At 44.4% G+C, this 20,190-nt stretch overlaps 1 protein-coding gene across 2 annotated transcripts in view; it reads right to left on the reverse strand.

Moving 5' to 3' along the window:
- Positions 1 to 20,190, reverse strand: part of LOC137435284 (atlastin-2) — a 199,400-nt gene that overhangs the window by 102,487 nt on the left and 76,723 nt on the right. For both annotated transcript variants that reach the window (XM_078785238.1, XM_078785243.1), the window contains exons 7-8: positions 2,477 to 2,569; positions 690 to 828 (exon numbers count right to left, since the gene is read on the reverse strand). In XM_078785238.1, coding sequence (XP_078641364.1) covers positions 690 to 828; positions 2,477 to 2,569 — 232 coding nt within the window. The remainder of the gene's footprint in view (positions 1 to 689; positions 829 to 2,476; positions 2,570 to 20,190) is intronic.

The following is a 20,190-nucleotide window of genomic DNA, read 5'->3' on the forward strand; positions in this document are numbered from 1 at the left end:
ATCTATATACGCTTGTGAGGCTCTGTATTGTCAAATACTCTGTCTTGTTTGCAGTTGTAATTATTTTCAATTTAATTTAGGTGTTGCCGGTGTGAGCCGTTGACGACAATGGATTTCGCCTTTTGTTGGTACATTGTATCCCTCGTGGCTTTGAAGTACAATGCGGGAGGAACACTGCATCACGTAAGTTACGGAAGTGAAGATTGATTCCTGTGTGTATAAAAGATAAAGGGCTTTTAAACTGCAGGTATAGATGATTTCATTTGCACAACACAAGTTCATCCTAGAAATGTAGGTGATAGTATTTTATCATCAATACTTTTTTTAATTTATTTTCCTTTGACACTGATAATGTTAATTGAAAGCTGGATGGATACTATCACAGCAAGGAAGACTTAATTTCACTGCAATGCAGGTATTTTTTTTACAGACACTTGGTTAATGTTAATGTATAAGTGACCAAAACAAAATTGAAGGCAACCATTTTGCATGATGTCATGGAGAACAATCTTAGATCATAAAAGACTAACATCTGACAACTTTCCTCAATTGTACTTGAGTTGTCAGAATGTTGACAAAGCGCAATGACAATCTGAAGCAACATCCATGAAGTAGCTTTGGTCTACATTTTCTCCTCTCGCTCAAAAATGTAAAAGAAAAATAAACGTCAGGCCTCTTGGACGCCTCACCTTTCAGACTGCCATCAAAATTAGGGTTTGTCGCCACCTTGAGGCCAGGGTGAGGTAGAAGGAAACAGTCGACATTGGAGAAACAGCTGTGAATGTGCTTTCGTACATTCTGGAGCTCTTCATGCTGTGTGTCTGAAACCTGCCACATGAGACACATCTTCTTTGAAAAACGCTGATATGGAAATGAGACAAAGATGAAAAAGAATTTTTTTTGACAAACAAGATGACAAAACATTGGTCAAGGGAACGATCGAGCATGTCGGTCAGACCCTACATGGAGCAATTTGCGTTCCACAAGCAAAAATGAAATGCTAGTACAAAATAAAAAGAAACATAATTGAGAAACAAGAGTTGAAATAGAAAAAAAAACAGATTTGTCGTTAAGCAGGCATTTAAATTGGCTTGGAGGATCCTTCTAAATAATTAGCAACCTCAGTCTCAGGTGGAACATCTTACCTCTTGCTTTTTGGAAACTTTTGTAACCTTTTAGTAAATAAATCATTACCTCCGCCACCAAAGGTGGATGGAGGTTATGTTTTCACCCCTGTATGTCTGTCTGTGAACAGGATATCTCAAAAAGTTGTGGACGGATTCAGACTAAACTTGGTGGAGAGGTTTGGTGTGTGACAAGGACGAATTGATTCAATTTTGGTCAAGATCCACATCCGGATCAGAGAATTTTTAAAGTGATTCTTCACCATTGAGTATATATAAAAAATAACCACCTTTAGAGGCCATTTTTCCCCGCAAAGCGGGGGTTGGCCTTTTTCGGGAACCGTGGTTGTTGTTGTTTTTCGGTCCCCTTTTTGAAGCAATGTTTTACGGCCGGATGCCCTTCCTGACGCCAACCCTTTTTGCCGCCTTTAACGACAAACAGGGAATTACCAGTGAACTGGTACTCAATTAGCCGACCTCGGAAGGATGACAGGCTGAGTCAACCCCCCTGGCATTAATTCAGCGATCGACCGGGATTCGAACCCAGGATACTAGGATCCTAAGCCGGCACCCTAGCCGCTAGCCCAACACCAGGGTTTTCATTACCCTGGTGTTGGGCTATGTGTTGGGTGTTGGGCTATCACCATTGAGTGATAGGGCTAAAACTGATATATAGCACGATATCTCAAAAAGTTGTGGATGGATTTGGATGAAGCTTGGTGAACAGGTTGTTTGTGTGACAAGGACGAATTGATTCGATTTTGGTGAAGATTCGAACATATATTGGGATAAGAGAATTTTATTTTTTTAAATTATGCTTCACCATTGAGGGATCGGACAAAAAGAGATATATCTAGCATAACATTTAAAAAAGTTGTAGACCAGTTTTGACTAAACTTGATGGGCGAATTAGTTAGGTGACGAGAACAAGCCGATTAGATTTTGGTTCAGGTCCGAATCCAGATCCGGCCTATCAGTGGATACAAAACATAAAATGTTCAGCCTGGCGGAGGTATGCGCTCTACCGAGTGCCGTTCTAGTTTACTCATGCAAACTGTACTGCAATTTTTTGGCAAATAAAGGATTATGGATTGAAATGAGTTTAGTAAAATTTCGAGAGAAAAAAGTAGTTTGTGTCGAGATAGACTGGTTTGGGAGATTGGGGGAAATCAAAAGAAGGAAGATCAGAGAATAGAGGTGAGGGGAGAAAAAAAAGGGACATGGGAGATGAGCAAAATAAAATGTATGGGTAAAATAACAGATGAGAACACATTTTTGTTTGACATTTGAAGATTATTTTTTAACAAATATTTTTGTAGCTTTGTAGGACCATAATACTCCCATCTTCAGACCTTGAGCCTTCTCTCCAAGAAGTGTTTCCCTCCTGTACTTCCATAGGGGAACTCGTATGGGAAGCTCCAGTCTCTGACTAGGAACATGAGATTCTGCAAAAAGAGAATGACACAAAGTTCTTGCTAAAAAAAACAAAGCAAATGTGTTCATCACTACAATTCAAACCAAACAATGATAAGTCACAGATCTTGTAAAATAAAAACCTTTTTTGTTACCGTAGAGACCATGATACAGTGCAAGATTTAATATATATATATATATATATATATATATATCTCTATATATAAAGGAGGAGTGTCTGTGTGTGTGTGTGTGTGTGTGTGTGTGTGTGTGTGTGTCTGTCTGGATGTCCGCTTATAACTCAAGAACTACACATCGGAGAAAAGTTTTAGACACAGATTCGGAATCAGCATAAAATCCTGGTGGTTATCGGCTACGTTTTATTTTAATATCAATGGTTTAAAAAACCGCGCCAGCTGCAATTCCATAGTGTAGTTTGTGGCGGCGCTATTACCCCTTTCCGATCCCGCGGTTGCGCGTCCGTACAGTATACTGTACGTACATATTTATATATTTTCAATGTGCTTTTTATTGTATTTTAAATTGTTTTTTAGCTTCTTTTATTGTTAATTTATGTACTATTGTATTTATTTTAAATATATTTTTAAGGAAAACAAATGTTTTCACGTCCGTAGGAGTGACGTAAAGTCGCACATAATGACAAAATGCGCGCCATTTTTTCGCGCCATTCAACAAGAACGGATAAACGGTAGTTGAGATTTTATTCGAATTCGAATTCCATTAAATTTCAACTGTTGGAAACAATAATTATTTAAACTGTTGGAAATTGAAATAATTATTGTTTCCAACAGTTGAAATTTAATGGAATTCGAATTCGAATAAAATCTCAACTAAAAAAAAAAACGTTGCGTTTTAAAATTATGACGTCATCAGCGTATTTCGGAACGTTAATTTTTCAACTTCATATTCGGAATCAGTACGTCCCAGAGCAACTACAGCATACCTTAAATGTTTAAAAAACCTTCGGGTTTTAAAATTATGACGTCATCAGCGTATTTCGTAACGTTAATTTTTCAACTTTGCCGACAATGACTTCCGACTTCCGGGTTCGGAATGCGGGACCAATGCCATTTGACAGGGAATAAAAAATAAATGCGACATTCAATTGACGACAATGACTTCCGACTTGACTCCCCCCTCCCCTCCCCCTCCACCCTAACCCCTCCCCTTCTCCCCTCCCCCTCCCCCTTCCCCCCTCCCCCTTCCCTCTCTCCCTCCCCCCTCCCCCTCCACTCCCCCTCCCCTCCCTTACCCCCTCCCCTTTCTCCATCCCCCTCCCCCTCCCCTCACTCCCTTCCCCTCCCCCTTTCTCCATCCCCCTCCACTCCCCCCATGCCCCTCCCTTTCCCCCCTATCCCCTCCCCCTCCACCCTACCCCCTCCACTTCTCCCCTCCCCCTCCCCCCTCCCATCCCTCCCCCTCCCCATCCCCCTCCTCTTCTCTCCTCTCCTCCTCCCCCTCCCCCCTCTTCTCCCCTCCCCCCTCTTCTCTCCTCCCCCCTCTTCTCCCCTCCCCCCCTCTCCCCCTCTTCTCCCCTCCCCAACCTCTCCTCCCCGCCCCCCCCCCCGTTCCCCTCCCCTCCCCTTCCCCTCCCCTCCCCTTCCCCCTCCCCTCCCTTCCCCCGTCCGGCAATGCCGGGTACTTCCCATGGCCAGCTGTACGTGGGCTGCTCGAGGGTTGGAAAACCAAGCAATCTTTATGTCTTGGCACCAAGTAAGAAAACCAGAAATGTTGTATACCAAGAGGTTTTGAGAAATTGAAAATTGACAAAACGTCATGTAGGAAATGTACTGTGATATTGCTGTAAAATATACATGTTCTTTTCATCATATATTTGTCTTATTCTTATTCAACCCGGGCGAAGCCGGGTACCTCAGCTAGTATATATATATATAAAAGTGAACATCTCAGCAGAAAATACAGAGATCAGCCAGAGGCTCAGGGCAAGCAACTGAGAAGTGTGCAAGACCTTTTGGGGACATGTGGTTTGGATAAACTAAGAACAGCAAGTGGTTCTGATCAGGGTGGAGGAAAGCAAATCAGAAACAACACGCACGCACACACACACACACACACACACACACACACACACACACACACACACACACACACACACACACACACACACACACACACACACACACACACACCTTGTGATTACCATAAGAACACAATCGGCTCATAGACCAATTAAAGGAGGAGTTCACCTCATTATTCCAAGCATTAAAGTTAAATGATAATGTAGGTTTCATGAAGAGCATATACCCCACACGTATATCGATTTATCCGTGATGATTCATTGAGGGCAAAAGATGAATGCAAAATAAACTGTGACCTTAAAAGCAATAAATTAACAAGCGCCAAATGCTTGAAGGAGGTGGGGATGCACATGCTATGTCCACACTGGTCTCAAGATAACAAACACAGCTAACCACTAAACCCTTCCAAATAAACACCTACCCCAAACCCCAATCCTACTTCCGATGGGGCCTATACTATCCTTCAAAGGTTTGGTCACGATCAATTAAAGCAATTAAATAGATTATTACCCTTCCCCCGATGCTGTATTAGAGCTAATAACTTTCTCTGTCATCATTAACCCCCATAGGGTTACATTATTCCTCCCAAGTTTGGTGGAGATCACTCAAGTCGTTACAGAGATCCCTCCTTCCCCATATTGCAAATCCCCCTTTAATTGAAAAATCTATAAAAGCTCATCCATTTATCCCCATAAACCCCCCCCGTGGGACCGCATTTATGCAAGCCACGTTAGATTTTTTTTAAAGCCACGAGCAAACTTTGGTACAGCATGGGTGATGAAGGTTGTGGTCAAGTTTCATCAAAATTGTGTGTATAGTTTCAGAAAACAAAGCAAATTCCTATTTTGGGGGGGGGGGGGGGGTCAAACCTGGATCCACTTTGACCCAGGTAAACCCCCTTAGAACCCGACTTTTTAAATGCCGAGAACAAACTTTCGTCACAACACAACAAATATAATTTGTGCCAAATTTGGTTGCAATCCCATCAGCGGTTTCGGAGAAGAGGTTTCAAGTGTTTACGGACTGACAGACGGACAGACTGACACCGCGCCATCACATAAGCTCCCCTGAACTTCGTTCCAGGTGAGCTAAAAATAATTCAAATCATCAACAAAGTCTTTAGTACATTCTGCCAGCTTTATCGACATCATGACCATCAAATCTACAATAAAAATCATTCAAATTATCAACAAAGTCTTTAATACAGTCTACTAGCCTCATCAATATCATGACCATCAAATGTACAATAACATAGGGGCAATACCCCTGGCGCTCACCTGATGGAATAAACAGTATACTGCACTGACTAAGGGTATTTTAAACCAATTTCAATGGTTGCTAGAAGACTGGGCAGCATGTAAAATCATACTAACATAATCATAAAACTTTAAACAAACAAACAAAAAAATACCTATTTTGGGGGGAAACCACCCCTCCCCCAACCCCATATACTTCCTAAGACCCCAATTTTTCTAATGCCTTGAACAAACATTGGTACATCATGGGTGATTAAGGTTGTGGTGAAGTTTCATCGAAATTGTGTGTGTAGTTTCTGAGAAGAAAGCAAATACCTATTTTGGTGGGGAACCCCCCACGTAGACCCCTAAAGGGGCAGATTTTTTTTATGCCATGAACATACTTTGGTACATTACGGGTGGTGAAGGTTGTAGTCAAGTGTCCAGAAAATTTTGTGTGTAGTTTCAGAAAAGAAAGCAAATACCTATTTTGGGGGGTCAAACCTGGACTCACTTTGACCCCCCTCCCCCGTAGAAATCTTTCGACTTTGATTTTCTTAGTGCCTGTGAACAAACTTCGGTACATCATGGGTGATGAAGGTTGTGGTAAACAGGTAAAGTTTAATCAAAATAGTGTGTAGTTTGAGAGGAAAAAGCAAATTCCTATTTTGGGGGGGTGGGGGGGGGGGGTCAAAGTGGATCCAGGTTTGACCCCCCAAAATAGGAATTTGCTTTTTCCTCTGAAACTACACAGCTCCGGTAGTTGTGGAGAAGATGTTTTAGAGAAAATGACGGATTCGGGGAGGAGGGCCATGGGGCACCCTTTCTAGAGGATACAAATATGAGGAGTACAACTTAAGGTTAGGACATAGTGCTGATGCATGCTGGGGAAGTTTGGTCTAGATCTGCCTGGCGTTTTCTGAGAAGAAGATTTTTGAATGAAATAACAATATTTGAGGCAAACTCCCTTTCACCTCCTTTAGAGGGGGCACACCCGGATGGGGAGCACAACCCGAAGAAACCTTGCTGTACTGATGCAACATACCAAATTTGGTCCATATCAGTCGTGTAGTTTGATGATTTGATGGTTTGATTTGAGGAGAAGATGTTTTAATCAAATGTTAACAGATGTACGTACACACGTCCGGCCCGACATAATGATATTTGTTGTGTTGTGACTAAAGTTTTTTGTCATGTAAAAGCCGCCCTACTTCGTTCTCGTAGAGTTTCAAAAGTCTTATTGTGCTGTGAAAACAGTGACCCCGTGGTAATATCAGCCAATGAGAAAATCCCTTTTCCGATCGCCCCGAGCTCCACAACATGGCAGACTATTTCTGACTTTTGCAGATTGGGTGGTTATTTTCGACTAAATTCACCCCTTGTAAAAATTATCGACATGTGTTAATTCCCTTTGCGGCTTCATAAAAGACATTGCTACAAAACCACTGATGACCTTAAACAAGGAGAGAGACTCGCTTTCAATTGTATCACCCCACAAATGCCCCGATAAATGTCCCACAGAACACGGCAAAAAAATATTCTCTGTAATGACAAAGATGGAGCACAAACTGATCCACTGGACATTTAAGGCAAGTGTCATATGCTATAAAATGTGTAATAAAGTAAAAGAGTACTGCAAACGTATATAGTATAGTGCAGCGGCATAGCAAAATTTTAAGAAGAATTGTGCATTTTGTGATGGAAGCACCAAATTTGGCACAATGATAGAATGTTATATTTAGAACATTTTCAGATATGGAACCACTTTGAAATTCACCCAAGGTCGCCGCCATATTGGATTTCAAAATGGCGGCTTTAAAAATCTGTAACCCTTAGGGGGGGTGGCGGAAACAAATCCTACAGGCACAATTATTGCCCCATTCACCCTATATCTTTTCTAACATCAGTAGACACATTACAGCGGCGATTCTGAGCTCAAGGGAACATCTAGGGGTCTGGGGAGTGAAAAATTTGAAAATTTCGGCCAAAAATACCCCTAAAAGAGGTCATTTGGTGTCAAATTTCAGGGGGGGTCGTGTATTGTCCTGTAGATAAAACATGCTGGTCCGTTGATTAACCCCTAATTAAACGACTTTTTTGTTTGTTTGCTCCATCCAGGTTTCAATCATGTCGAAGCAGTTCAAGTTAGTTCATGTTACCAAGCATGTAACTTCAACGCCAAAGACGCCACTGGACTGGGAACTCTGTGTTCTGTGTCAAGTTGATATAGGAGAGTCCCTACAGTGTCCTGCTGTCACGAAAAGAACTGATGCAGGTGCTGGATACAAGACACTTGAAGACAATCTATCAGCATTCAATAAACTAGGCAAGCTGCCACAAGACGTGGACTTGCAACGACTGGATGAAGGCCAAGGGATAGCTGCCACTCTAGCTGCCCACCAAGCCAAGTGGCACAAGTCATGCAGGGTGAAATATAACACTACCAAGCTACAGCGGGTACAGAAGAGAAGTCATCCAGAGGGAAGCCCTATCCCCAGTACAATCACAGATAAGTACAAGCTTACTAGGTCTCAGGCAGCTTGTGTTGATAGCATATGCGACAATTTGTGCTTCTTCTGCCAGCAAGAGCTTGGTTTGGAGTTTCATCAAGCAGCGACATTGGAACTAGATAAACACGTTCGCAAGGCTGCAGAGTTTCTTCAGGATACCACTTTGTTAGCCCAACTGAGTGCTGGGGACATGGTCGCAAGAGAGGCCAAGTACCATAAGAAATGTTTGACATCCCTATACAACCGCGTGAGGGCAGCAAAAAAGCTTGCTGAGCAAAGCCAGAGCACGGTAGATGTCATTTCAGCAATAGTCCTTGCTGAACTGGTAACGTACATAGAGGAAACTGCTAAAGAAGAAGACACTGCTCCTGTATTCAAGATGGCAGACCTCACCAAGCTCTACACAATGAGAATGGAACAGTTCGGAGTTGTGCTGGAAACACGAGTCCATACAACCAGACTCAAGGAGCGTATCCTGGCACACTTCCCTGATCTGCAGGAGCACAGGCAGGGAAGAGATGTCCTGCTGGTGTTTCAGGAAGACATTGGCAGTGCATTAGCCAAGGCATGTCAACATGATATTGACAGTGATGTTGTGCACCTGGCACGAGCTGCAGGGATTATAAGGAAGGATATGTTCCAGTCATCTCAGCCTTTCAATGGGTCCTTCTCAAACAAATGTCAAGAAGAGTCTGTGCCACAACTGCTGCTGACAATGGTCTCCATGATTTTAGAGGGCGCAGGCATCAAAGATCAGGCATGTCAGTCATCGGCATCGGCGTCTGTGACAATAGCTCAACTTCTCAAATACAACAGTGTGAAGCATGAGAGGAGAGGTGCAGGCACAGACGTACGACACAGCATTAGTCAAGAGACTCCTTTGCCAATATATCTTGGCTTGATGCTTCAAGCCCATACGAGAAAGAGGGAACTGGTTGACACATTATCTGGACTAGGGATCAGCATTGCCTATGATAGAGTGCTACGGATCTCTGCAGAGCTGGGGAACGGGGTCTGTCAGTGCTTTCGGGCGGAGAAGGTGGTCTGTCCCCCAAAGCTCCGCGGTGGAGTGTTCACCACATCAGCTGTGGATAATATAGACCACAATCCCAGTTCCACGACAGCACACGACTCCTTCCACGGAACTGGTATTTCATTGATACAACATCCAGACTATGACAATCAAGGCACAGACCGAGGTATTGTCATCATCGGGGGTGTCTCAAATGTCAAGACTGTGGAGGACCTTCCACGGTATTACACAGATGTACAACCAGTTAGTTCACTTGCCAAAAGCCACCCTGTACCAGCTGGAACCCAGGCGTCGCTGCAGAGGAATCCTGCACAAGCTGAACTGGATAAAGAGAAGAGGTGGCTCCAGACTGTGAAGGATGCATGTGACAGTGGTGACACACAGAATCCAGGAAACATTTCTTGGGCTGCACATCACGCAGAGAACCAATCGGCCAAGGATACTAGTATCACAGTCACACCCACTGCCTTGCTTCCCCTCTTCCATGACCAAGCCCACTCAGTGCCAATGATCCGCCATGCCATGGATGTCGTGAAAGCAGCGATCAATGAGCTAAACCCTGGACAGATACCCGTCGTCACACTGGACCAACCACTTTATGCGATCGCCAAGCAGGTGCAATGGAACTGGCCAGACACACATGGTGAAGATCTCTTTGTGGTCATGCTGGGTGGTCTACACACAGAGATGGCAGCTTTGAAGACAGCAGGAGACTGGCTGCAAGACAGCGGTTGGACACAGGCATTGGTTCAGGCAGAGATAGCAACAGCTGGCACAGCAGACTCCTTCTTGCGTGCAGCTCACGTCAGCCGTACAAGACGCGCCCACCAAGTAACTGTTGCTGCCCTACACATACTGCAGCATCGTGCATATGACATATACAACGAAAGAGCAACTGCAAGAGATGAGGAACCATTGGAGTTCGAGGCATGGTGTGACCAGAGAGCAGCGGCATGTCCACAGTTTCAGTACTGGGCCACTGTACTTAACCTGGAGCTCTGTATACTCCTCTACATACGTTCACTGAGAGAGTCCAACTTCACGCTGTACATGGACACCCTACCAGAGCTAGCTGCATGGTTCGCTGCATTGGACCATATCCACTATGCTCGCTGGTTACCAGTCCACATCAGGGACATGGTTGGCATTGCAGAGAAACACCCAGATGTTGCTGCCAAGTTCCATGCGGGGCACTTCACATCCAAGAAGACTAGGCATGCTTTCTCCGCCATCTCCCTAGACCAGGCTCATGAACAAAACAATGCCACGGTCAAAGGCGATGGTGGGGCAGTGGGCCTAACTGAAAATCCAAGTGCCCTTCGACGGTGGATGGTGGCTGGCCCCGAAGTTGCTCGGGTCATCACAGAATTTGAGACCTCACAGCAACTGCGCCAAAGGGGAGAGCACACCCACCACCATGAGCAAACCGACAGTGTGCAGAAGAAGTTCGTCCAAGATGTCCGTGCACTGACAACAGTCATCGAAGAGATGGGCAGCCCCTTTGAAGAAGAAAGCACAGATTTGCTGGTCCTGGGCACACTGGAGATCTTGGGCCCAGCTGTTGTAGATACTGTGCATACAGCTGTACAGATTGGGAGAGATCAGTTCCATTCATTTGAGAAGGAACGTCTGGCAGACAGATCCAAGCCACTCAATGATGTCATCAAACGCAACAAACTCCCGTTGTTTTCATCCATCAAGGTCAAAGCTGCCCAGAAGAGCAAACAACAAGTAGCCTCTGCAAAGAGTGATTCAGAGCTCTTCTCCAGACTATACATCGCATGCCAAACCAGAGATGGGGGTCTCGAGCAGTTCTTCAAACATGAGAACAGCGCACATCCGCCAGCACTCTCGCAAAATGGACAGCTCCGCTTTGGTTCCAAAGCTGACTTGTTGCAGCCCTTAGAACAGCTTGTCGAAACAAAGTCGGACCCACCACAAGTATCTTCTGTGATCCTCGATGGAGCTGTAATAGTTCAAATGCTGAGCCCAGGCCAGACCAAAACATTTCTTGACTATGCCACAAAAGTATTCGTTCCATACATTATGTCACAGCTTCAACATCGATCTCGTCTCAATCTAGTGTGGGACCGCTATGCAAAGTCAGGCAGCCTGAAGGCAACTGCAAGGACCAACAGAGGCAAGGGAATACGCAGACGCAAGAAAACAGCATGGGCAGTATGGGAAACTTTTCCAGAAGTGACCAATGCATTCCTGGACCTGGCATCTGCACCAAGTGAGATCTCTGAGGATACACTGGCAACCCTGGAGAGATACGTAGTGCTTCTGTACGACCGCACATGCACATGTTCTGAGGTGAATCTGGCAAGAAAGAAACTCTTTGCAAAGAAATCTCGATCCATTGAAGCAATACCTCCAACACAGGCCGCCCTAGTACAACACGTGAAGAGAGCAACTTACCAGGGTGGACATTGTTGGGGACAGTCTCTTGTCCCACACTGCTATCTCCCATCACCATGCGACTGGGGGTGGGTGGACAATGACGGACAGTCCGATCCTCTGTGGACAACACTACCAGAAGCTGCCAAATCCTGCTATGAACTCATCTGTTGTGGGTGCGAAAACGGTTGCAGTGGGAGATGCAAGTGCAAGAAAGCGGCTCTGAAATGCACAGCACTGTGTGCCTGTGATGGTGACTGCTCACATTGAGTTGGAACTGTGACACTTGGCATGACTTGATGCAATACGCTCGCTAGTTCTCTTGCTGAACGTGTGTATACAATGTACGTAATATGGGATTATCAGTTGCTTATGTGCATTAAAACATATTTCAATACAACCATTCAATTCATTGACCTCAGAAATGTACATCTAGACACCAGAATCAAGTATCTAGCTGGCATAGAACCAGAGATATCGGTCAGCAGATTTTCGGAAGCCGCCATCTTGGAATCCAATATGGCGTCAGTAAATCAACTTCTAAGTAGAACCATTCAATTCCTTGACCTCAAGTTTGTACATCCAGACACTAAAATCAAGGCTGTAGCTGGTATAGAACCAGAAATATTTGTAATTAAAGATTTTTAAGCCGCCATTTTGAAATCCAATATGGCGGCCACATTGGGGTGAATTTCAAAGTGGTTCCATATCTGAAAATGTTCTCCATATAATATTCTATCATTCTGCCAAATTTGGTGCTTCCATCACAAAATGCACAATTGGTTTGCTATGCCGCTGCACTATATAACTTATAGAACCCTTCAGTGTTGTCAACCTGTATGATAAAAGGCAATGTCAAAATTTTTGCAAGGGGTGACAAGACATTGTGGCCAAACTGTACATGGCATTGTCTATCAAATTGCTCAGTCGTTTGTCATTCATTTTGAAAAATCGTTTGAGGACGTCAAGGACTCTGGTCTCAGTTCTCACCCCGAATGTTACAGGTGATTCATTGATGTGAAGCGTATCACCCAGGCATGAAAGCTGAATGACTCTGTGGCTGCAGCCGAGATATCATCATCAGCAGCAGCAGCAGGCCAAGTTAAAGTGTCAGCGACTTTTACTAGTGCTGCTGATCTTTCCATACGAATTATTCCCGGTACTTGCCAGCTTACCGGCTTGAGGTGGCAACTTTATCAAAATCATATCCTGCGATTTACGATTCGTTCGCCAATGACCATAAGTGGGCCATTCAGCAGAATGACAAGTATGGATTTTCTACCACAGCACGTGACCCGGCGATCAAACAGATGGTTAATAGGGATTTGAAAACCGTTGGGGTCATACATGGGTTCACCCTCAATTACAATGTTGTACGTCGTCGGGTGTTATCAGAGTGCGAGCGAGCAGCAATTGTTCGGGAATGTGAGACAATGGCTGGCTACCTTGCTGACTCACAGAATTGGAAAGAACTTAACATCCCAGACAGGTGGAGAAATTACAGGGATGTCCAAAGAATAATTGATTGCACCCAACAGATGGTTAATCCATTCATTCATCAGTGACCTGCTGAGTATAATCTGATGTGGCGTTACACCGTATTTTGCTTCAGATCTACACACTGCTTACAAGCTTGGTGAGCAGGCCTGCAGTTTCTTCATTGCCATGCGCTTCCTGACACGTGAAACTGACTTCCTTGATTCCATAAAAAAACTCAAGTTGAAGACCTTCAGCAATCATTTGAAAAGGGTAACGACCACATCAAAGGGGAGGAAGTTGTGTGGAAAGGCTCAGGCAAGCTCTTTGCTCACCTGATGGTGATTGCAAGGAAGCATATGATTGATCTAAGCTCTGTTCTGTCCCACTCACTTGGACCTGTATCAATCCCCCTTGTGTCGACAAATAGGACGCTCGCAAAAACAGACAAGTCAGTACTACTGAAGCAAATTGAAAAGCAATGAAACAATGATTAACTCGCAGATGAAGATGTTTTCTCTGGAAGTGCTGTCATCATCAACAGACTGGTGCACATTTAAGCCTTGCTTCAACTACCAGGCACTTTCCGAGAGTTGGCCATCCTGATACTCTGCCATGTCATGCGCTGTGCTCAACTTGTTAAACACAGCCATGTGGTCTTCGTGTAAGACAGATTCCCTGCTCTGAGCATCAAAGATGCTGAGTGTGAGCATCGGTCTATGTCTACGTCACAAGTTCACCAAATCTATAATGGTGATCAAAAACTGCTGTTACAATTGAAGAACTGCCAAATGAGTGGTGAGAACAAAGAAGATCTCATCGAGTTCTTATTCCAAGCTTGGCAGAATGTCGATGCCAGAACCTTGGAGGACATTGTTGTCTACCTCTCTCATAGAATAGTATGTGCGATTACTGAGATAACATGTACAAGCGTCGTCCTGAGCTGTGCTCCGATCAGGAGGAGGCAGACGTGAAGATCATTCTCCATGCCAAGCATGCGGCTGAGTCCAGAGTCGATATCATCATGATGGCCACTGACGTTACAATATTGCTGTTGGACCATTTGGAATATCTTCAGTGTCGGATTATTTTAAGAACAAGTTTCAAGGGTACCAGTCACACCCTCGAGCTACTTAAAGTATCGGCACATATCGGCCGTGATATGTGCAGAGCTTTGATCGACATATTCACTGGATGTGATACGACTAGTGAATTTCATGGGAAAAGAAATAAACGACCGCATGACATCATCAAAAGGAATGGCAGCTACAAGAAGCTGTTCACCCAGATTGGATGCGAGTTTGACCTGCAGTCTGATGTTGCCTCCGAGTTAGAAACATTTGTCAGCGAACTGTAAGGATATCCTTGTGACAATGTGAATGAGGCACAGTACAAGCTGTTTTGCCTCCACCAAGTAAACGAGAGGGCCTTGCCACCAACGTCTGATTCACTGCTTTTGCACTCATGGAAGGTGAATTATCAGGCCGCTATTCATTGGCGGGCAAGAGAGTGACAGGTGAACGTGCCGAGTCCTGTGGGACATGAATGGACAATGCAAAACAATGAATTGGGCATCCTATGGATGACAAGTGCCTCTGTTCCCAAGTACGTTTTACACGTTGTCTGTCCACTGCTCCTGCAAGAAAACACATTGCGTCTGGGACTCCTGTTCGTGCCACAAGAACAAACTCGCATGCACAGAGATGTGCGCTTGCCTTGGATGCGACGACACGGAACCTGTAGTTGACCAACTCTTGGCGGATTCTGGTTCGGACAGCAATTATGAAGATGAATATGCTTAAGTTTGGGAAACCTAAACAGATACATTTTGTGCCGTGTCTTTCAAATTTCACGTTTGTGCAATGTTCCTCATTGTGCTTAATAACCCAGATGTAGAGCAGGACATCCACCAGAGAATTTACAGAGATGCAAACATTTTCTGATCAACATTACTAGCAATATTTCATACCCACATTGATGGCGTTTGTATTTGACCATTCAAGACTGATGATGATGATGCCTTGGAGTCATCTGGTCCATTCAACACTAATTATAATTTATCCTCTCCAATTAGCATAATTATTCTTTCCATTTTAAAATTGTAGCTGAACTTCGTAAGCAGACCCATGGCTTCTTGTTGTTCCCACTCAACGTCTCATGGGAGTGTACCTGTGAGCGCTAGGTGCTGGTCCGCATGAGCAATTTCGGCGCTAATTAAACGTGCTTCCTAATTAGCCAATGCCAAAGTTGAGACTATTCATCTCAGCGGATAGTCTACAGTGGTATATTCTTCTTCTCATTGCAATTCAATAGTTACATCGATGGTGTTTGTTTGTTTGTACAAAACCATTGAAGACTAATTGGAGATCTTTCCGCATTAACATGATAAACCTCTTAGTTAAGTGCCAATTAAGTGACTCTGATTATATTTACACCGTGTTCTTGTCCCACATTTGTTCTGTGGTCTTATCCGTGTCTTTTGCCTGTGATCAATAAGTCGTGATCTACATGCGGTGTTTTCTGAGAAATAGGCAAATTACAATCAGTAAGTATTGTCTTAATTGGCTCTTCATAAACTTGTATGTTTATCAAAACAATCTCTAGGGGTGAGACTTTTCATGTTGTAAAGAAATGTAGCATCAGTCCATTTCAAATGTGAAATATTTTGCCATGAACGACGGTAAGGGAGAAAATTGCAATTTTGAATGATGACGTCATTTATCGACCTTCCGTAACCTAATTACTGATTTAATCGAATATTTTTTTCATAAACTTACTTAGGCTAACTCATGATAAAACTAACCAATGCATATTTGTCAAAATGTTGCTTTTCATTTCCCAGTAACCGACGAGTTACTTTACCTTACTCCTAATTCTGGACCAAAAAGTGTGATCCTGCACTTATGTCGTTTCCTTTTCCTTTCAGAAAACTGCCAAATATCTCATGGAGAACTTTTTTATCAAAGATTTAGGAAGTCAAGGGCTATCGATTGATGTAAAGAACAGCTTGACCAGAGTATTTTGGTACAAAAGCCATTTTCCAGCCACATTTCTCGTATCCGACATCTGGCCTATACCACCCTCCTAATACGTCTCTGATATATAGTTAAGTGAGGTTAAAGTTATGTTAGGGTGACCAGAAATGTGCCCTGTGAATGCATTCCCCCATTATAATACGACATCTATGGTAATATCTCGTCTGCGTAATGTTGTTTTGCTCAGCGTTGCACTTTCTAGAAATGTATCCATGACTTTAAGTGGAAACTTGTTGTAATGTGTATTAAATCAAGTACACAATTGAGTTCAGAAAATATCATACTTTGAAAATGTTTCTATTTATACAATTCAGTCTTAAACCACAGACAATTCGATTCTGAGTACAAGCTGAGGCCCAGACTTTTGGGGTGGGGGTGAGAAAAGTATCCACATATACATCGAAAAAAGTATCCACTTATACATCGAAAAAAGTATCCACTTATACATCGAAAAAAGTATCCACTTATACATCGAAAAAAGTATCCACTTATACATCGAAAAAAGTATCCACTTATACATCGAAAAAAGTATCCACTTATACATCGAAAAAAGTATCCACTTATAAACCCAAAATTTTTTTTACCACTTATACACCGAAAAAAGAATACACTTATACACCGATAAAAGTTTCCACTTGTACACCGAAAAATACTTCATAATGAACGAGCAGATAACCCGGTTCCACCAGACTGTTGTAAGGGAATTTGTTCTGAATAGTGTGTGGAATATTTAGGGAGTTTGCTCGGAATGTCCTTTGACAGCATAATAGTCACGAACTGATAAACCTGCAAACGTTTCTTGGAATGCACTGTCTGGATCCAAGACCTTTTAAATGAGGTATCATTCAGCATTACACGTGCTGTGGTTACGGTGTTTACCCCATTTTTTTGTTTGTTTGTATACTGAATCGAGGCTCGTGAAAGAGCTGACATTTACTTCACAAACAAATCAACCAGACAAACAAAATATATAAAAAGAGGGAGCGGAAGACAAGAGAAGGGGAAGCACACAAACACTTGAGAGCACACAACATTTAAGAGCAGGGAGATGTGTGGGAGGGAGAAGGCTTGGTGGGAGGAGGCGTGCGAAGGGGGTGGGGGGGGGGGGGGGTGGGAGAAGTATAAAACACAAGGACACCAAGGACTTCCAGGACAGAAGTTGGTATTTCAAAAAAGTGGAATTGGGGTGAAATTAGCGGGGATAGAAAAGATCAAGGTTTTGTATGGGGGAAGATAAGAGATGGTGGTGAACAGCTGTTTTAAAGACCTGGAGGGTGGGGTGGGATTGAAGAGAGTGAGGACGTTTGTTCCAGAGGCGGGAGAAAAGAGGAATGAAGGAGTGAAGGTGAGCAGAGAGTCTTGATTTTGGCAGTTTAACCATAAGAGGGTTGCAGGCAGATCTTGTGCGACCTGTAGGAATATTTGCGGGACAGAGCCCAGAGAGAGCTGGGGGGGGGGGGGGGCAAGGCCAGAGAGGACTCGGTAGAAGACGGAAAGACCACCAACCTGCCTGCGGTGAGTGAGTGAGAGGCCCTTGGAATTAGCTTCATCGCGGGAGATTCCAATGATTCTGAATGCTTTGGTTTCAACAGCGTGAAGATGAGCTAGGTGTGAGGCAGGAGCACCAGCCCAGAGGGGAGAGCAGTATTCCATTGAGCTGCGGATGAAAGCCTTGTATGTGGTGAGGAGCTCAGGTGTGCCAAGGAAGGACTTCGCACGACGGAGGATGCCCAGTCGGCGACTGGCTTTGGAGGCCAGATTTGAAATGTGGTTTTCCCAGGAAAGATCATGGCAGATAGTAAGACCCAAAAGCTTGAGTGACAAAACTTCTTGGAGAGGATTATTCAGAAAGTGGATGGGAGGGTTGTCCACTCGGTCTTTTCGGAGAGACATCGTAAGAGTGTGAGATTTGTCAGGATTGAAAGACATGTTCCACTTGTTTGCCCAGTCTGTGATTTTGTCCAGGTCTGCAGAGAGTGAGGAGGCTGCAGACTGCTGATCTGAGGGATGAAGAATGGAGCGACAGAGAGTAGAGTCATCAGCAAAGAGATAGAGAGGATTTTCAAGAGAGTCAGAGAGATCATTGATGAAGACCAGAAAAAGCACAAGGCCCAGAACACTGCCTTGGGGAACTCCAGCCTGAACAGGAAGAGGAGATGAGAGAAACCCATTCAGGGCCACACGTTGACTACGACTAGAGAGGAAGTCCACCAGCCATGGCTGGAGATTTCCATGGATACCAAAAGAGGAGAGTTTGGTGAGCAGAGCGGGGTGCCAGACCGTATCGAAGGCACGTGATATGTCAAGGGAGACAGCTCTAATTTCCTGTTTGGCATTGAGGACCTCCATCCATTGTTGAGAAAGCAGAAGCAGCATGTCCAGAGTAGAGTGACCAGGTCTGAAACCAAATTGATGATCAGAGATCAAGCCATTGGAGAAGAGGAAAGATTTCATATCTGAAGCAATGATGGATTCCATGACTTTGCTGATAATTGGGAGAAGGCTGATTGGTCTGTAGTTGCTGGGATCTGTTTTTGCACCTTTTTTGTGCAGAGCGGTGATGTTGGCAGATTTCCAAGCAGATGGAAGATGACCTTGAGCAAAAGAGAGGGTGAAGAGAACAGAGGGAGGGAGTGAAAGAGCGGAAGAACAGGATTTTAGGACCCGTGGGCTGATGCCGTCAGGTTCAGTTGCAGAATCAGAGTCGAGGGTTGACAGAAACTTTTCCACCTTGTCAGGAGGAAAGGACACAGAGTCCAGGAGCAGCTGGGTACGACTGGGTACGGTGGGTACAGAGAGGGATGGGTTTGGGACACAAGATTTAGAGGCAAACACAGAGTTGAGGCATTCAGCTTTTTCACGTGCGGAGTCAGCCGTGTGGCCGTTTGAGGTGAGGGAGGGGATGGAGGGGGAACAAACACCAGAAACAGATTTGACCAGACGCCACCAGGATTTGGAAGAGGGAGACAGATAAGAGAGTTCTGTCCTGAGAACGGAGAGATATTGTTTCCTGGCTCTCCTGAGGGTGGACACACACTTGTTTCGGGCTTTGTGAAAAGAAATGAGATTTCCTTCCGTTGGATTTGCTTTCCAGGAGATGAAAGCAAGTTGTTTCTGGGCAATAGCCTCACCACAAGATTCCGTGTACCATGGACGGGAGGAAGGGTATGACAACTGAAGATGAGATGGGATAAATCTGTGCATGAGAGAGAGCAATTTACTTTGGAAGAATTCCCAGGATGAGTTGATGTCAGAGGCGGTAGAGATGGGAGACCAGTCCAGATGATTGATGGCTGCTTGAAGACCGTGCCAGTTGGCCTGAGTGAAATGCCAGACTCGTCGATGCTGAGGAGGCTCTCTGAGAATGGTCAGAGAGATGTCCACTTTAACAAGCACATGATCAGATGAGCCGATTGAAGCAGAAGAAGAGCAGCAGACATTTTCAGGGAAGTTAGTCATAACCAAGTCCAGAAGAGAAGATGCTCCGTTGACTGAGATCCGGGTCGGGAAATTGACAGATTGTGTCAGTCCCAGTGAGTCACAGAAGTCCTTTGCTGAAGAGCCATGGCTGGTGAGAGAGGTACCCACACCCAGCCAACTGGCATGGTGACAATTGAAATCACCACATATGAGGAAGAGAGAGTTGGGATGGGTAGATAGAAGTTGGTCCATTTTATCAGATAGCGAGATGTAGATGGAGTCATCACACTGTTTGGTGGACGGTACAACACACATATGAACAAAAGGTGGGAGTGAAGGGGAAGCCGTAGCCAAAGGTATTCCTGGGGGCGAGGTGGAGAGAGGGCAGTGCAGGGCGAGTGAGGAAGAGAGTTTTTTTATAAAGATAGCAACCCCCCCCCCCCCCTCCCCTCCAGGACGAGGCTCAGGTCTATCATACCGGAGG

The sequence above is a fragment of the Myxine glutinosa genome, chromosome 1 (assembly GCF_964187855.1).
Source record: "Myxine glutinosa chromosome 1, kmMyxGlut1.1, whole genome shotgun sequence".
NCBI lineage: Eukaryota > Metazoa > Chordata > Myxini > Myxiniformes > Myxinidae > Myxine > Myxine glutinosa.